We start from the raw sequence: 15,127 nt of genomic DNA, 5'->3' as shown, positions 1-15,127 counted from the left end.
ACTGGCCTTCAAAGCTAAATGCACTGGGGGCTCCTCCTCCTGATGCCAGACCTCCAGGCTGGGAAGCCTGATGTGGGGCTCAGAACTCTCACTCCTATGGGAGAACCTTTGTGATATAATTATTTTTCAGTTTGTGGGTAATCCAGATAGCAGGTATGGGATTTGACTATATTACAAAAGTGCCCCTCCTACCATCTTGTTGTGGCTTCTTTGTCTTTGGAATATAGAATATCTTTTTTGGTAGGTTCCGGTCTATTTTGTTGATGGTTGTTTAGCAGTTAATTGCAATTTTGGTGTTTTCGTGAGAAGAGCTGAGCTCAAGTCCTTCTACTCCACCATCTTGTCCTCAACCTCCCCCAGACTGCGGGTGCTGTGCCATGCCATGCCAGGGGCATAACAGCCCGTGGCTTCCCCGAGTCCAGGCTGGTGAGTTGGAGTCATTGCTCTGGCCTAGCTGCTTTTTCTGGCCTCACTGATTCAGGGCTGGGGCCACAACCCTAGGCCAGAGGTGGCACCCTCAAAGCATGGTGGGACGGTCAACCACCAGGTCAGGAAGCACGTGGGTCCATTCTGGTAATAATTTAATTAAATATTAATGTTAAAAATAAACTTTATTAAAGTATTAATGTATATGAAATAAAGTTTCCTAATTATAAGTATGTAATATGAGTTTTGACAAATATACATGACAATATAAGTTATGTAACCCCCAACAGACTAATTTTATAAAAACTATTCATCACCTTAAAAGGTTCTCTCGTGCCCTTTGCATTCAATTATTACCTCTCACTCCTTAGCCCCACAAAACCACTGATTTGCTTTGTGTCACCATAGTTTTTACATTTACTACAATTTTATATAAATAGAAACATAAATAATTTTGTTTGTTTTCTTTCACTTAGCATAATGCTTTTGTGATTCATCCTTATTTTCATTGCTGCATTATATCCCATTATGTGGATATACAAAAATGTGTTGTGTCCATTAACGGTGGAAATTTGGGTTGTTTCCAGTTTGGGGCTGTTATGAATAAATCTGCTATTAACATTCAGGTAAAAGTCCTTGTGTAACATTTATTTGTATTTTCTTGAGTAGATAAGAGGAGAATTACTGAGTCATATGGTAAGTATATGTTTATGAGACAGGATAAACTATTTTATAAAGAGGTTATATCATTTTGCTATCCCACCAGCAATGTATGAGGGTTTTGGTTTTTCCACATTCTTGTCAACACTTCCTATTGTCGATCTTTTCAATTAGATACCAGTGATGGGTTCACTGGTATCTAGTAGTGATTTTAATTTACATATTCCTAGTAACTAATGATGTTCAGCATCTTTCAAGTGCTTATTTCACATTTGTGCATCTTGTTTGGTGAAATGTCTGTTCAAAACTTTTACCTACTTTTTAAATCAAGTTGTCTTATTATTACTGGGAGTTCTGTAAATATTTTGAATAAGATATGTATTTTCCAAATATCTTCTCTCAGTCTGTGGCTAATCTTTTCATTTTGTTAATGGTATCTTTTGTAGAGCAAAATGATTTAATTTTGATGTCATGCAGGTTATCAATTTTTTATTTTATGGTTTGTGCTTTTCATGCCCTTTTAAACTGTTGTCTAACCCAAGATTACTATGATTTTCTTCCGATCCATTTTAAGTTAATTTTTGCGTTTTATGAAAGGTGAAAGTTAAGGCTCCATTTTTAATTTATGGGTATCTAATTGTTTTATCATTTATTGAAAATATTATCTTTCCTCTGAGTTGCCATAGCACTTTCGCCAAATATTGTCATTTATGTGTGTGTTTGTGGATATTGTTCCATTACACTAATATTTATATTTTTTCAATACTTTTTCAATACCAGCATATTGTGATTCCTGTAGCTTTAGAGTATGTCTTGAAATTTTATAGTGTAGCTCCTTAAACTTTTTTATTTTTCAAAACCGTTTGGGCTATTTTAGATCACTGCATTTTCATACATAGTTTAGAATCATGTTTCAATTTCTTAAACAAAAAAAGTCTGCTGGGATTTTGTTTGGAATTGCTTTCACTTTGTAGATCAATTTGGGGAAAATGAACAATATTGAGTTTTCTGACCATTGATCAAGGTACATCTCTTTATTTAGGTCTTCTTTCATTTCCCTCAGCATGGTTTATAATTTTCAGTATACATATTTTCTACATGTGTTAAATTTATATCTATTTTATAATTTGATGCTATTATGAGTATTGGATGGAGAGTTCTATAAATTTCAGTTTAGTCAAGGATGTCAATAGTGTTGTTCAGAACTTCTATATTCTAATTATTTTTTGCCTAATAATTCTGTTGATTATTGAAAGAAGAATGTTTGCAACCTCAGCCTTAATTGTAGATTTGTCTGTTTTTCCTTCTAACTCTCAGTATTTCTCCATGTATTTTGAAGGTCTGTTACCAGATGAATCCACATAAAAGGTTGCTATATCTTCTTGATGAATTGACTTCATAATCATTCTCCCTATTTATCTCTCAAAATTTTTCTTGTTCTGAAATATACTTTGTCTATATTAATGATCCATTAATACAGCCACTTCAGCCTTCATTTAATTAGTGTTTTCATGGTATACATTTTCCATTCTTTTATTTTTAAACTGTATTTGTCATAGGCAACATATATTGGATCTGAATTTTTTTTTCCACTCAGGCAATCTCTGCCCTTAATTGGAGTGTTTAGACAATTTATTGACTTTAATGTGATTATCCCTATTGTTGCCTTGAATGAAAAGATTTTTCTATTTTCTATTTGTCCCATTTGTTCTCGCATTTGTTTTTTTTATGGTACCTTTTAATGATTCTATTTTATGTCCTATTGTCCTAAGTATTTGTTTTAAATTTTAATTAAAAAACTTTTTTTTTAATTTACATTTTGCTCTTTGGTTTATTATGTATATTATATATATATCTTTAACGTCAAATAAATAAACAGCATTATACCACTTCACATATAAGAATCCTTTAACAGTATACTTCTATCTCTCTTCCCGTTCTCTCTTCCTGTTCTTAGTACTACTGTTGCCATATATTTTATTTCTATCATGTTATAAATCCCACAATACATTGTTATTTGCATTTTAAGTGATCAATGATTTTTTTAAGAAATGAGTCTTTAATATTAATCCACATATTTAACCACTTATGGTGTTCTTCATTACTTAGTGTAGATCCATATTTTAATCTGGAATCATTTTTCTTCTGCCTAAAGGACTTCCTTTATTATTTCTTTTTAATACTTCAGCTATTTTATTTAAAGATAAGTTAATACTGACAGGCCAAAAAATTCTAGAATAAGATAATGCTATGGAGAATAGGGTAGCTATTTTATATACAAGGGATTAGAAGGCATATTGTGTTCCTACAGTACAGTTGCTCTAGTTTTTATATACAATGTTTAAAGGTTACTTTCCATTTATAGTTATTACAAAATATTGGCTGCATTCCCCATGTTGTACAATACATCCTGGAGCCTATCTTACACCCAATAGTTTATACTTCCTACTCCCAGACCCCTCCCCTTCTCTCCCCACTGGTAACCACTAGTTTGTTCTCTTTATCTGTTGAGTCTGCTTCTTTTTTGTTATATTCACTAGTTTGTTGTATTTTTTTTCGATTCCACATATAAGTGATAACACACAGTATTTGTCTTTCTCTGTCTGACTTATTTCACTTAGCATAATGCCATCTGAGTCCACTCATGCTGCTGCAAATGGCAACATTTCATTCCCTTTTTTGCTCTATTTTATATTGGAAATGCTTTTTAAAATTTTAATGTTTATTATTAGTCATCCTTTTTTTTAAGAACATTAAAATGTGAAAAGTGTATATTTAGGAGTTGAGCAAATAGTACATATGTATGTGTGTGTGTGTGTGTATATATATACATATTTTTTTATTCAAACAGAAAGTCACAAAAATTATAAACATCCTCATCAGTTCACTCAGTCCCGTGTAATTAATTTTTTTTATCTTGATCTTTTGCTAGCACTTTTATGAGTTCATCAGTTTTCCATTAGAGTTCTGAAAATGCTTATTCATTCAGTTCAGCAGTATAGTCAGTTACCAGAAACCTGTACTTGTCAGAGTCTTTTCCATGAATTCCTTGAAGATGAAACCCTTTTACAGGAACATACTTTCAAAAGCATCAGAATACACCCAGAACGGTCTGTAAATGACAAAAGACTTAAAAATGACCACGGTTAAAGATTTGATGAAAGTTCATAATAATGCAATTGACAAGGAAATTTAGTTATTTCTGAGATACTTTTTAAAGTAATAACTAGAATTATGACATATAACATTATACCAGAACATATAAGATTTTTAGAAATTTCATGTGATGTCTGAAACATTTATATTAACATATTTCCATACAAATAACCCAAAGAAAGTTTAGTATTAGTTGTTTTGTTTGTTTATATTGCAGGTTCTTATTAGTCATCCATTTTATACACATCAGCGTATACATGTCAATCTCAATCTCCCACTTCAGCACACCACCACCACCACCCCCCGTCACTTTCCCCCCTTGGTGTCTATATGTTTTGTTCTCTACATCTGTGTCTCAATTTCTGCTCTGCAAACCAGTTCATCTGTACCATTTTCTAGGTTCCACATATTTGTGCTAATATACGATATTTGTTTTTCTCTTTCTGACTTACTTCACTCTGTATAACAGTCTCTAGATGTATCCACGTCTCTACAAATGACCCAATTTTGTTCCTTTTTATGGCTGAGTATATTCCATTGTATATATGTACCACATCGTCTTTATCCATTTGTCTGTCCATGGGTATTTAGGTTGCTTCCATGATCTGGCTATTGTAAATAGTGCTGCAGTGAACATTGGGATGCATGTGTTTTTTTGAATTATGGTTTCCTCTGGGTATATATATGCCCAGTAGTGGGATTGCTGGGTCATATGGTAATTCTATTTTTAGTTCTCTAAGGAACCCCTATACTGTTCTCCATAGTGGCTGTATCAATTTACATTCCCACCAACAGTGCAAGAGGGTTCCTTTTTCTCCACACCCTCTCCAGCATTTGTTGTTTGTAGATTTTCTGATGATGCCCATTCTAACTGGCGTGAGGTGATACCTCATTGTAGTTTTGATTTGATTCTCTAATGATTAGTGATGTTGAGCAGCTTTTCATGTGCTTCTTGGCCATCTGTATGTCTTCTTTGGAGAAATGTCTATTTAGGTATTCTGCCCATTTTTGGATTGGGTGTTTTGTTTTTTTAATATTGAGCTGCATGAGCTGTTTATATATTTTGCAGATTAATCCCTTGTCAGTTGCTTCGTTTGCAAATATTTTCTCCCATTCTGAGGGTTGTCTTTTCGTCTTATTTATGGTTTCCTTTGCTGTGCAAAAGCTTTTAAGTTTCATTAGGTCCCATTTGTTTATTTTTATTTCCATTACTCTAGGAGGTGGATCAAAAAATATCTTGGGTTTATTTTTGTAGGTCCGTTTCTTCTCCTGTGTTTCCCACTTAGAGAAGTTCCTTTAGCATTTGTTGTAGAGCTGGTTTGGTGGTGCTGAATTCTCTTAGCTTTTGCTTGTCTGTAAAATTTTTGATTTCTCCATCGAATCTGAATGAGATCCTTGCTGGGTAGAGTAATCTTGGTTGTACGTTCTTCCCTTTCATCACTTTAAGTATATCATGGCACTCCCTTCTGGCTTGTAGAGTTTCTGCAGAGAAATCTGCTGTTAACCTTATGGGAGTTCCCTTGTATGTTATTTGTCATTTTTCCTTTGCTGCTTTCAGTAATTTTTCTTTGTGTAATTTTTGCCAATTTGATTACTATGTGTCTCGGCATGTTTCTCCTTGGGTTTGTCCTGTATGGGACTCTCTGCACTTGCTGGATTTGGGTGGCAATTTCCTTTCCCATGTTAGGGAAGTTTTCGACTATAATCTCCTCAAATATTTTCTCGGGTCCTTTCTCTCTCTCTTCTTCTTCTGAGACCCCTATAATGCGAATGTTGTTGCGTTTGATGCTGTCCCAGAGGTCTCTTAGGCTGTCTTCATTTCTTTTCATTCTTTTTTCTTTATTCTTTTCTACAGCTGCGAATTCCACCGTTCTGTATTCCAGGTCACTTATCAGTTCTTCTGCCTCCATTATTCTGCTATTGATTCCTTCTAGTGTATTTTTCATTTCAGCTATTGTATTGTTAATCTGTTTCTTCTTTAATTCTTCTAGGTCTTTATTAAACATTTCTTGCATCTTCTGGATCTTTGCCTCTGTTCTTTTTACGAGGTCCTGGATCATCTTTGCTATCATTATTCTGAATTCTTTTTCTGCAAGGTTGCCTATCTCCACTTCATTTAGTTTTTCTGGGGTTTTATCTTGTTCCTTCATCTGGTACATAGCTGTCTGCCTTTTCATCTTATCTTTCTGTGAATGTGGTTTTTATTCCACAGGCTGCAGGACTGTAGTTCTTCTTGCTTCTGCTGTCTGCCCTCTGGTGGATGAGGCTATCTAAGAGGCTTGTAGAAGTTTCCTGATGGGAGGGACTGGTAGTGGGTAGAGCTGACTGTTGCTCTGGTGAGCAGAGCTCAGTAAAACTTTAATCCACTTGTCTGCTGATGGGTGGGGCTGGGTTCCCTCCCTGTTGCTTGTTTGGCCTGAGGTGACCCAACACTGGAGCCCTGTTTGGTGGGGCTAATGGCAGTCTCTGGGAGGTCTCACGCCAAGGAGTACTTCCCAGAACTTCTGCTGCCAGTGTCCTTGTCCCCTGGTGAACCACAGCTGCCCCCCTCCTCTGCAGGAGACCCTCCAACACTAGCAGGTAGGTCTGGTTCAGTCTCCTATGGGGGTCACTGCTCCTTCCTCTGGGTCCCGATGTGCATACTACTTTGTGTGTGCCCTCCAAGAGTGGAGTCTCTGTTTCCCCCAGTCCTGCCATCAAATCCCACTAGCCTTCACGGTCTGATTCTCTAGGAATTCCTCCTCCCATTGCCAGACCCCCAGGTTGGGAAGCCTGACATGGGGCTCAGAGCCTTCACTCCAGTGGGTGGACTTCTGTGGTATAAGTATTCTCCAGTTTGTGAATCACCCACCCAGCAGTTATGGGGTTTGATTTTATTGTGATAGCACCCCTCCTATCATCTCATTGCAGCTTGTCCTTTGTCTTTGCATGTGGGGTATCTTTTTTGGTGAGTTCCAGTGTCCTTCTGTCGATGATTGTTCAGCAGTTAGTTGTGATTCCAGTGTCCTCGAAAGAGGGAGTGAGAGCATGTCCTTCTACTTTGCCATTTTGAACCAATCTCTTCCTTTATTATTTCTTATAGTACATGTCTCCTAGTGATGAATTCCCTCAGATTTTTATTCATGAGTAAAAATCTGTATTTCACCATTTGAAAGATATGTGCTGAGTATAGAATTTTATTTTGACCCATTATAATCATTTGTTGCTTTCAAGATGTCATGTCATTTTGGACTGTGTAGTTTCCAATGAGTAGATTTCATCATTCTTATCTTTGCCTCTGTGTAGGAAATATATATTTTCTCTCTGGCTGCTTTTAACATTTTTTCTTCATCACTAGTTTTCAACAGTGTGATGATGTATTTTTCTTTGTTTATTCTGCTTAGTATCCTTTGAGTTTCTTGGATCTTTAGGTTTACTGTTACCAAGTTTGGCTATCATTTTGCTATTTTGGCTTCATTGCTGTAAATATGTTTTCTGCTGATCTTCCTTTCTGAGGCTCCAATTACATTTATTCTAGACTGCTCAATTTTGTCCCAGGGGTCAGTGATGCTTTGGGGTTTTCTTCTCTCTCATGTTTCTTTTTGGAAATTTTCTATTGCTTTTTATTCAAGTTCACTATTCTTCTCTGCTATGATGTCTAATATTCAGATAAAAATATATCTGAAATGATTAAATTACCTCTCAAAATTTGAGTCTTTTTAATATCTTCTAATTCTCACTTTATCACATTCATGTTTTCCTCAGCCTTCTTGAATATCTGGAATATATTTTCCAAAGCATTTTTAATATCCTTTTCTGCTAATTTTATCATCTCTTTTATTTCTAGGTATGTTTCTGGTGATTCACTTTTTTCCTCTGGTTATCCATCTTTTTCTTGATACCTACTACTTTTCATATAGTTAACATTGTGAATTTTACATTTATGGTGATATTTTGTTGGATTCTTTTCAATAGATAGTTATCTGGAAGGAAGTTATGTTACTTAGAATCAGTTTTTAAGCTTTTTTAGGGTGGGTCTAGAAAAGCCTTTAGTTTATGGCTAATTTGTTCCCACTACTGAAGTGACACCCCTATATCTGTTTTCCCATGTAGTTGGAGATCTCAGCAGTTTGGCTGGTAGTGACATGAAATATTCTCAGCCTTGTATGAGCTTTGTGAATTGTTCTGCTTTATCCTTTTGGTGGTTTGTTCCCAAGCCTGGGGTAGTTTATTCACATGGATGCACAGATCAGTACCCAGACAAAATTTCAAGAGAACCGTTCTATAAATCTCTGGTGTATTCTATCTATGCAGCTCTCTTCTCTCTAGTATTTTGCCTCATAAATTCTGTTTTTGCCACATTAGACTCTGATTTCTGTCTCCTTGGTTTGGTGAGACTTCTGATCTCTCCTTGAGTTTCAGTTTCCTGGGAAATCTCTCCATTCAGTAAGCTAGAACACTTAGTTTAAACTAAAGTTTACTTCGATTGTTATCCTTCTCTCATCTTATTCTATGTTGCCTGTTGACCAATATGTGAAGACTGCCGTTTAATATATTTTGTTCAGCTTCCTAGTTAAGGTAGGAGATTAAATCCAGTATCCATGTTGACTTTTCAACAACAATTGCCTAACCTCCCCAATCCTAAGGTATAACTTTCCAGGATTCTTACTTACTTACTTACTTGTTTATTTATGGCTGCGTTGAGTCTTTGTTGCTGCATGCAGGCTTTCTCAGTTGCATCAAGTGGGGGCTACTTTTCATTGTGGTGCACAGGCTTCTCATTGCGGTGGAGTTTGTTGCGGAGCACGGGCTTTAGGCACATGGGCTTCAGTAGTTGTGGCTCACAGGCTTAGTTGCTCCCCGGCACATGGGGTCTTCCCGGACCAGGGATCGAACCCGTGTCCCCTACATTGGCATGTGGATTCTTAAGCACCGCACCACCAGGGAAGTCCCCAGTATTCTTATTTTTAATTCAAAAAGAAAAATATTTTTGTTGGTGTCATACATTCTAGTTGCCTTTTTTTCTCTTCTCAGTACTGCATTTGGGAACTCTCTCATACCTGTAAGCAGAAGTAATTAACTACTTTTTAACATTAAAAGTTTAGAGATATTAATTTGCTACAATATATAGTATGTATAATATTGCACTTATAATAATATTAAGATCAGTTCTACTTTTGTGTGGAAATTTTTCAAACTACTTTAATAACAGTTGTGACTTGATGCTAATAAAAGCTCTGTGAACTAGATAAATCTAGCGTTATAATTCTCATTACAAAGTAAAGAAGCTAAGGCCTCACAAGATTCATTAATTTTTCTCAATCGCATAACCTATAAATGATGAGATAGGATCTTCTGACTTTTATAACAATGTTTTTTCCAATTTTCCAGAGTCTGTCTTCCTGGAAGATGTAGAACTTTATGTAAAATAGCAAAACATCTAGTATAGTATGGTAGCAAAACTTTTCACTTTTCGTGAGGAAGGCAATATGGTGGAATAGAAATAACTAGATTTAGAGTAAGTGGATGATTTGTCAGTCATATTCAATCTAAGTAATAAAAACAACGTGGAATTACATAAAATGAGCAAAACAACTTTTATACAACTAACTATTTTATATTTACTTTAGGAAACAAAAAGCAGATTTACAATTGTTCAGCTAAAGGGCATGTTGTAAATGGAGCAAAAAGAGAGTTTAGTGTATGCCAGTTGTTAAGGTGACCAAAATGCCTGCTTAGGAGATCCATTTTAATTTTTCAGGAGACTTAGTTAAGAAATTAATCAAATGGCCTTTGTATTTTAGTAAATGGGACAAAATAAAGAACAAAAGATTGAGAAATTTTTAAATTTTTGTGAATGAGTTAGATCTCTGTTCATACCTACTATGGTGTCAAAATCTTTGATATATGTAGTTAATCTTTATGTAAAATCTTGTGTTAAGTATACACTCTGTTTAAGAAGAGAATTAATTTCGAACCTAATAATTATTATTTTTGAAAAAAGTCACCTAATTGCATACCTAAGCAGCTGTAGCTATTGAAGTATGACATTTCTTGATCTGTTCCCCCCTTCATAGCAAAAAGATTTTATATGATTCATCTGTAAAAACATAAAATCAAGTTAAAGAGCAAGTTGAGTAATCACTACTTACATGATAAAATATATGACAAAATATGATTGCAGGTCATTCCTATTTTTTGCAGTGGTCATGGCTATTATATAAGGTTAACGTATCCTATGTAAAGGCACCATATCCTTCCTGACTTTCACCAGTCACTGCCTGACTTACCCAACCCTAAAGCATTACTTTCCAATAATCTTATTTATTTTTAAATTCAGAGATAAAAATAATAATGGTTGGTGTAATACATTCTAGTTGCATTTTTTTTTCTCTCAGAGTTGCATTTGGGAACTGCAGTGGGTTGGCTGTGGTGGATTTTATACAGAAGACAGTACTGTTAAGCATGGGGACCATTGACCTATATAGATCAAGTGACCTGTACCAACGACAACCACGGTCTCCTCGAAAAAACAAGCAGTTCGTTGCAGGTAGGAGATTAGATCATTATGAAATTGATTAGTTCACCTGTTTTCTTACCTTTAGATTTCTTGTCTTTCTTCTGTGATGCTATTCAAATGTACAGCAATATAAAGTCAACATACTTTACAATACCACGTAAGTAAAATTGGTCAGAAACATAGTAAGAATCTTTGAAAGGGTAAAGGAGGTGTTTAAACTTCAATTTGTTGTTAACGTTAGGAAGGATCTCAAGTTTCTTAAGTTGAATTCCTAAAAAATAACAAAAGATAAGAAGGTATTAAATATAAAAATGCTAAAATCAGGCTATCTAGTTGAAAAAGCTGCTTGCAATGGTTGTGTTAACTGGGATAGTTTTCTTCTAATATATGATAGCTTTAAAAATATAACTTAAGGTCATTCACTAGTTTTAATATTTTAAAGTAACTCCATTTTTTGGCTGTCACCTTTCCTTGTTGGATGGTGACTTTCTTGGAGGTATTTTCACAAATGCAGTAAACATTATTAACATCTTAAAATGCTATGAAAGATGATATTTTTCTTGACAAATTAGAAAAACATACAAAGTTAGTAAAATACAAGCCAAAATACTTTCTACGCATAACGCCAAACCTTGATATGCCAAATTATCCAAAGTTGTACTAAAATTTCAGTACATATCCAAATAGCTGGCTTTGCAAACATTGCCAACATTTTGTATATTTTCTGTCCACTGACATAGTTTAGTTGGTAAAATATTGGCTGAGCTAAAAGGTTTGCAGGTGGAAATGCATCTATAGTATTATGTGTTATTTTATACAGTTTTTAAAATTTTCTACTGTTTTTTAAAATAATCAGTTGAATATTGACACTTTTACTAAATATACCCACGTAAAGACTATTTTAAAGTAAAAAGAGTACATTATGGTAGGTGTTATTTTCTAAATAGCAAATGTGCCAAATTTAACATCTGAATGTGGTAATAAATGAAGTTTCCTTTTGAACTAATGAAAAATTACTTGATATACTGAAATTCTCCTTCTTTGTTAATCTTTCTTTTGTAAACCTATACCCTTTCCAAATTGCTAATTTAGACCCTTTTCAGGAGCACAAAAGTTCTCCTTCAGAACCTGGAGTTTCTTTGTTTTTTGTTAGGGATCTCAACTTTTAGCAATATTTTATGAGTGCTAGCAATGTAAAATTAGACAGGTTCTGCTTCTACCACTACTGGCTTTTGAAAGAAAGGCAGAGTAAGAGAAATTGTGCATGAATATACCATGAGAGCCCCTCACGATTGAGAAAGAGAAAGTTGACTTTTGAAAGTTCATGGACTCTTGATTGATAGAAAGATGTTAGGGGATAGTAGGCACTGTTTGCATGCTGAAACACTAATTCAATCAGAAAAGCTGTGGATCCTAAGACAACATCTAAATTACTTGCTGGATATACACAGTGGGATACAATTATTATTTAATTTAAACTTACTGAGCCTCAAAAATTATGATTAGAGCTCAGAATTTTAATGACTTTAAAATTAGGAAAAACTGTGATGAAGTTGTAAACTCTGCTTGTATTTAGTATATATAATGAGTACTCTGTTATTAAAAAAAAAGACTAAAATCCCTAAGCTTTCTTGTTAATACTGAAGATTAAAGACAACCATTTTTATATTTATGAGGTAACATACATATTACTTATAAGCTAAATAAGTTTACTATGTAAAAAGCATAAAGAGAAATATGCCATTTATTTTTATAAGATATTTGATTAAATAAAATTACTACAGCATTCTCATCATTCATCTATCACCTCACTTTCTAATTGATTTAATTTTTTAATATCTCCTTTCTAATTTGATTACCTAAACTTGCTGCAATTTCTTCATCTTGGCTGTTCTATATTCTGGTATGATATCACTTCCTTTCACTTTAGACTATTTTTCTCTCTTTCTTCTGCCTGCTGCTGATGCTGGTGTTCTGGCATGTTCCAAAGACAACTTTTGCATGCGTGGCCTGTCTAACTTTTATCCTGATTTAACGAAACGGATCCGTACTTCCTACCAGAGTAAGTTCAATAAAGGTTAGGCAAATAGCTTTTTTTTAAGTCATAATGCTTGAGTTAAATCCATATATCTGTGCTTAGTAATGTGTTTTTAAAAACACATTCAGCATGCATGCAAATTTTTGTTTTGTTACGGAAATGCAACCTGATAATTTTAATAAAAATTATATAAATATTTCAAATAGTTATATACCCATTTACCCATATTCATTGTTTCAGTGTTTATTTCAAACCATGTGTACCATGTGCTATTAGTCCAAGAGCCATTGTCTTTTGTTTTGAGGAGGAAGAGCCATGGTGTCCTTGTAAATAATAAACCTGATATTCTAGCATCAATAATAATTGAATGCTTATTTTGGAAACCTTATGCCTTTGGCCATTTTATAAAATTATTTTAACCAGGGCCACAATTCTTGCTTTTTCTAATGTAATTAGATTTCTTGGAGGTAGCATTTCTGATGCTTTTCATTAAAATAGAATATACAAACACACATTTCTATAGTGAATTTAGGAAACAAACATTGTGAAACTGGGGAATTAAGGTCACAAATAAAAGTCACTAATATTAACATTTACCATGGTAGCAAATGCAAATCTGAAGGTGGTGTGTCAGATAATCTATTAAATGGTGCAGAAAGAGTGGGGAGTGAGAGTATGATTGGAGGTGCAGATGATACTAGTGATATTATGGGTGAATATTTATTGACATGAGAAGATGTATATAATATGTTAGTCAATATGTTTAAAAAGAACTTAATACATATAAGACAATCTCATATTTGTATAAAATATATATATGGATACATACATGTTTGTTGCTTGTATCCTAAATTTCTTTAGACCTCACCTCACCAGCTTGTACATACTTAATGGAATTACATCACTTATAAAAACCTAAAATTTTGTGTTCCATTAGCTAAAAGAAGTCAATACCTGTGAAAGCCTTAAAGTTTTTCTGGGGTGCAGAGGGTGACTTATTTTTGCTCAGAACTATTCTTTAGTTTTCTACTCTGAGCACCCCCTTTTTCAGTGCTTCCCACTGCCTCTACTCCTGGTGCCTTGTGATAGAACACATATTTGTGTTGGCTTCTGCTGTTACCAGAACAGAAACTTATTAGGTATTATAACATTTCTTGACACCTGAAAATTATATGAAATTTTAGTTTCCATAATTAAAATTTCCATAAAAGTTGTATTGGAACACAGCCAAACTCATTCATTTACATATTGTTTCTGGCTGCTTCCAAACTACAATGGCAGAATTGAGTAGTTGCAACAGAAACCATATGGCCCCTAGAGAATGGACTTGAGGATACGGGGAAGGGAAAGGGTAAGCTGGGACAAAGTGAGAGAGTGGCATGGACATATATACACTACCAAACGTAAAATAGATAGCTAGTGGGAAGCAACTACATAGCACAGGGAGATCAGCTCGATGCTTTGTGACCACCTAGAGGGGTGGGATAGGGAGGGTGGGAGGGAGGGAGATGCAAGAGGGAAGAGATATGGGGACATATGTATATGTATAACTGATTCACTTTGTTATAAAGCAGAAACTGACACACGATTGTAAAGCAATTATACTCTAATAAAGATGTTAAGGGCTTCCCTGGTGGCACAATGGTTGAGAGTCTGCCTGCCGATGCAGGGGACACGGGTTCGTGCCCTGGTCCGGGAAGATCCCACATGCCGCAGAGCGGCTGGGTCCGTGAGCCATGGCCGCTGAGCCTGCGTGTCCGGAGCCTGTGCTCCGCAACGGGAGAGGCCACAACAGTGAGAGGCCCGTGTACAGCAAAAAAAAAAAAAGAAAAGATGTTAAAAAAAAAAAAATTGCCCACCCGAAAAAAAAAAAAGAAACCATATGGCCCATGAGACCTAAATATTTACTGTCTTGCCCCTCACATAAATTTGCTGACCTCTCCCCTATACTATTCTTCGTTACCCATCCCCTACCACCTAAATGGTTTCAGCCACAACCTTTCCTGAAAATAGTTTCCAGGTGGTTTAACACACATACATACTCAGACTTCAGAATCCTAGTTTAGCCTTCTCAAGGTAGAATCCCCCTACTGTGTGTGTGTGTGTGTGTGAGAATGCATCCATCTGTACAGATAGAAAAAGTTTCTGGAACATGAGACTGTAGATTTTATAAATTTCTTTTAATGTATTTTATGGTATTTCTATAATAAAGACATAATGCTTTTATAGTAAAAAGAAGTTGGATTCTGAGGATAAGAAGCAGGCTCTTAGTTAATCTGAATTCTACAATATCAACCATGATATTAAAGTTAATTACTTCAATAATCTTATGTTGCCTTCAGAATAAA

At 34.9% G+C, this 15,127-nt stretch overlaps 1 protein-coding gene and 1 long non-coding RNA gene across 2 annotated transcripts in view; one reads left to right on the top strand and one right to left on the bottom strand.

Moving 5' to 3' along the window:
- STXBP5L (syntaxin binding protein 5L) overlaps positions 1-15,127 on the top strand; it is a 368,748-nt gene that overhangs the window by 266,546 nt on the left and 87,075 nt on the right. Inside the window, exon 19 of the mRNA XM_060149320.1 lies at positions 10,620-10,771. Within this exon, the coding sequence (XP_060005303.1) occupies positions 10,620-10,771 (152 nt within the window). The remainder of the gene's footprint in view (positions 1-10,619; positions 10,772-15,127) is intronic.
- Positions 8,909-11,005, bottom strand: LOC132520582 (uncharacterized). Its single transcript, XR_009540573.1, has 3 exons — positions 10,821-11,005; positions 10,242-10,321; positions 8,909-9,281 (listed from the first exon to the last, which is right to left on the bottom strand). It is a non-coding gene; the product is annotated as an uncharacterized LOC132520582 (long non-coding RNA).

The sequence above is a fragment of the Lagenorhynchus albirostris genome, chromosome 5 (assembly GCF_949774975.1).
Source record: "Lagenorhynchus albirostris chromosome 5, mLagAlb1.1, whole genome shotgun sequence".
In the NCBI taxonomy this organism is placed as follows: domain Eukaryota; kingdom Metazoa; phylum Chordata; class Mammalia; order Artiodactyla; family Delphinidae; genus Lagenorhynchus; species Lagenorhynchus albirostris.
The sequence above is the reverse complement of the archived record's forward strand: the minus strand, read 5'-3'. Positions and strand labels throughout refer to the sequence as shown.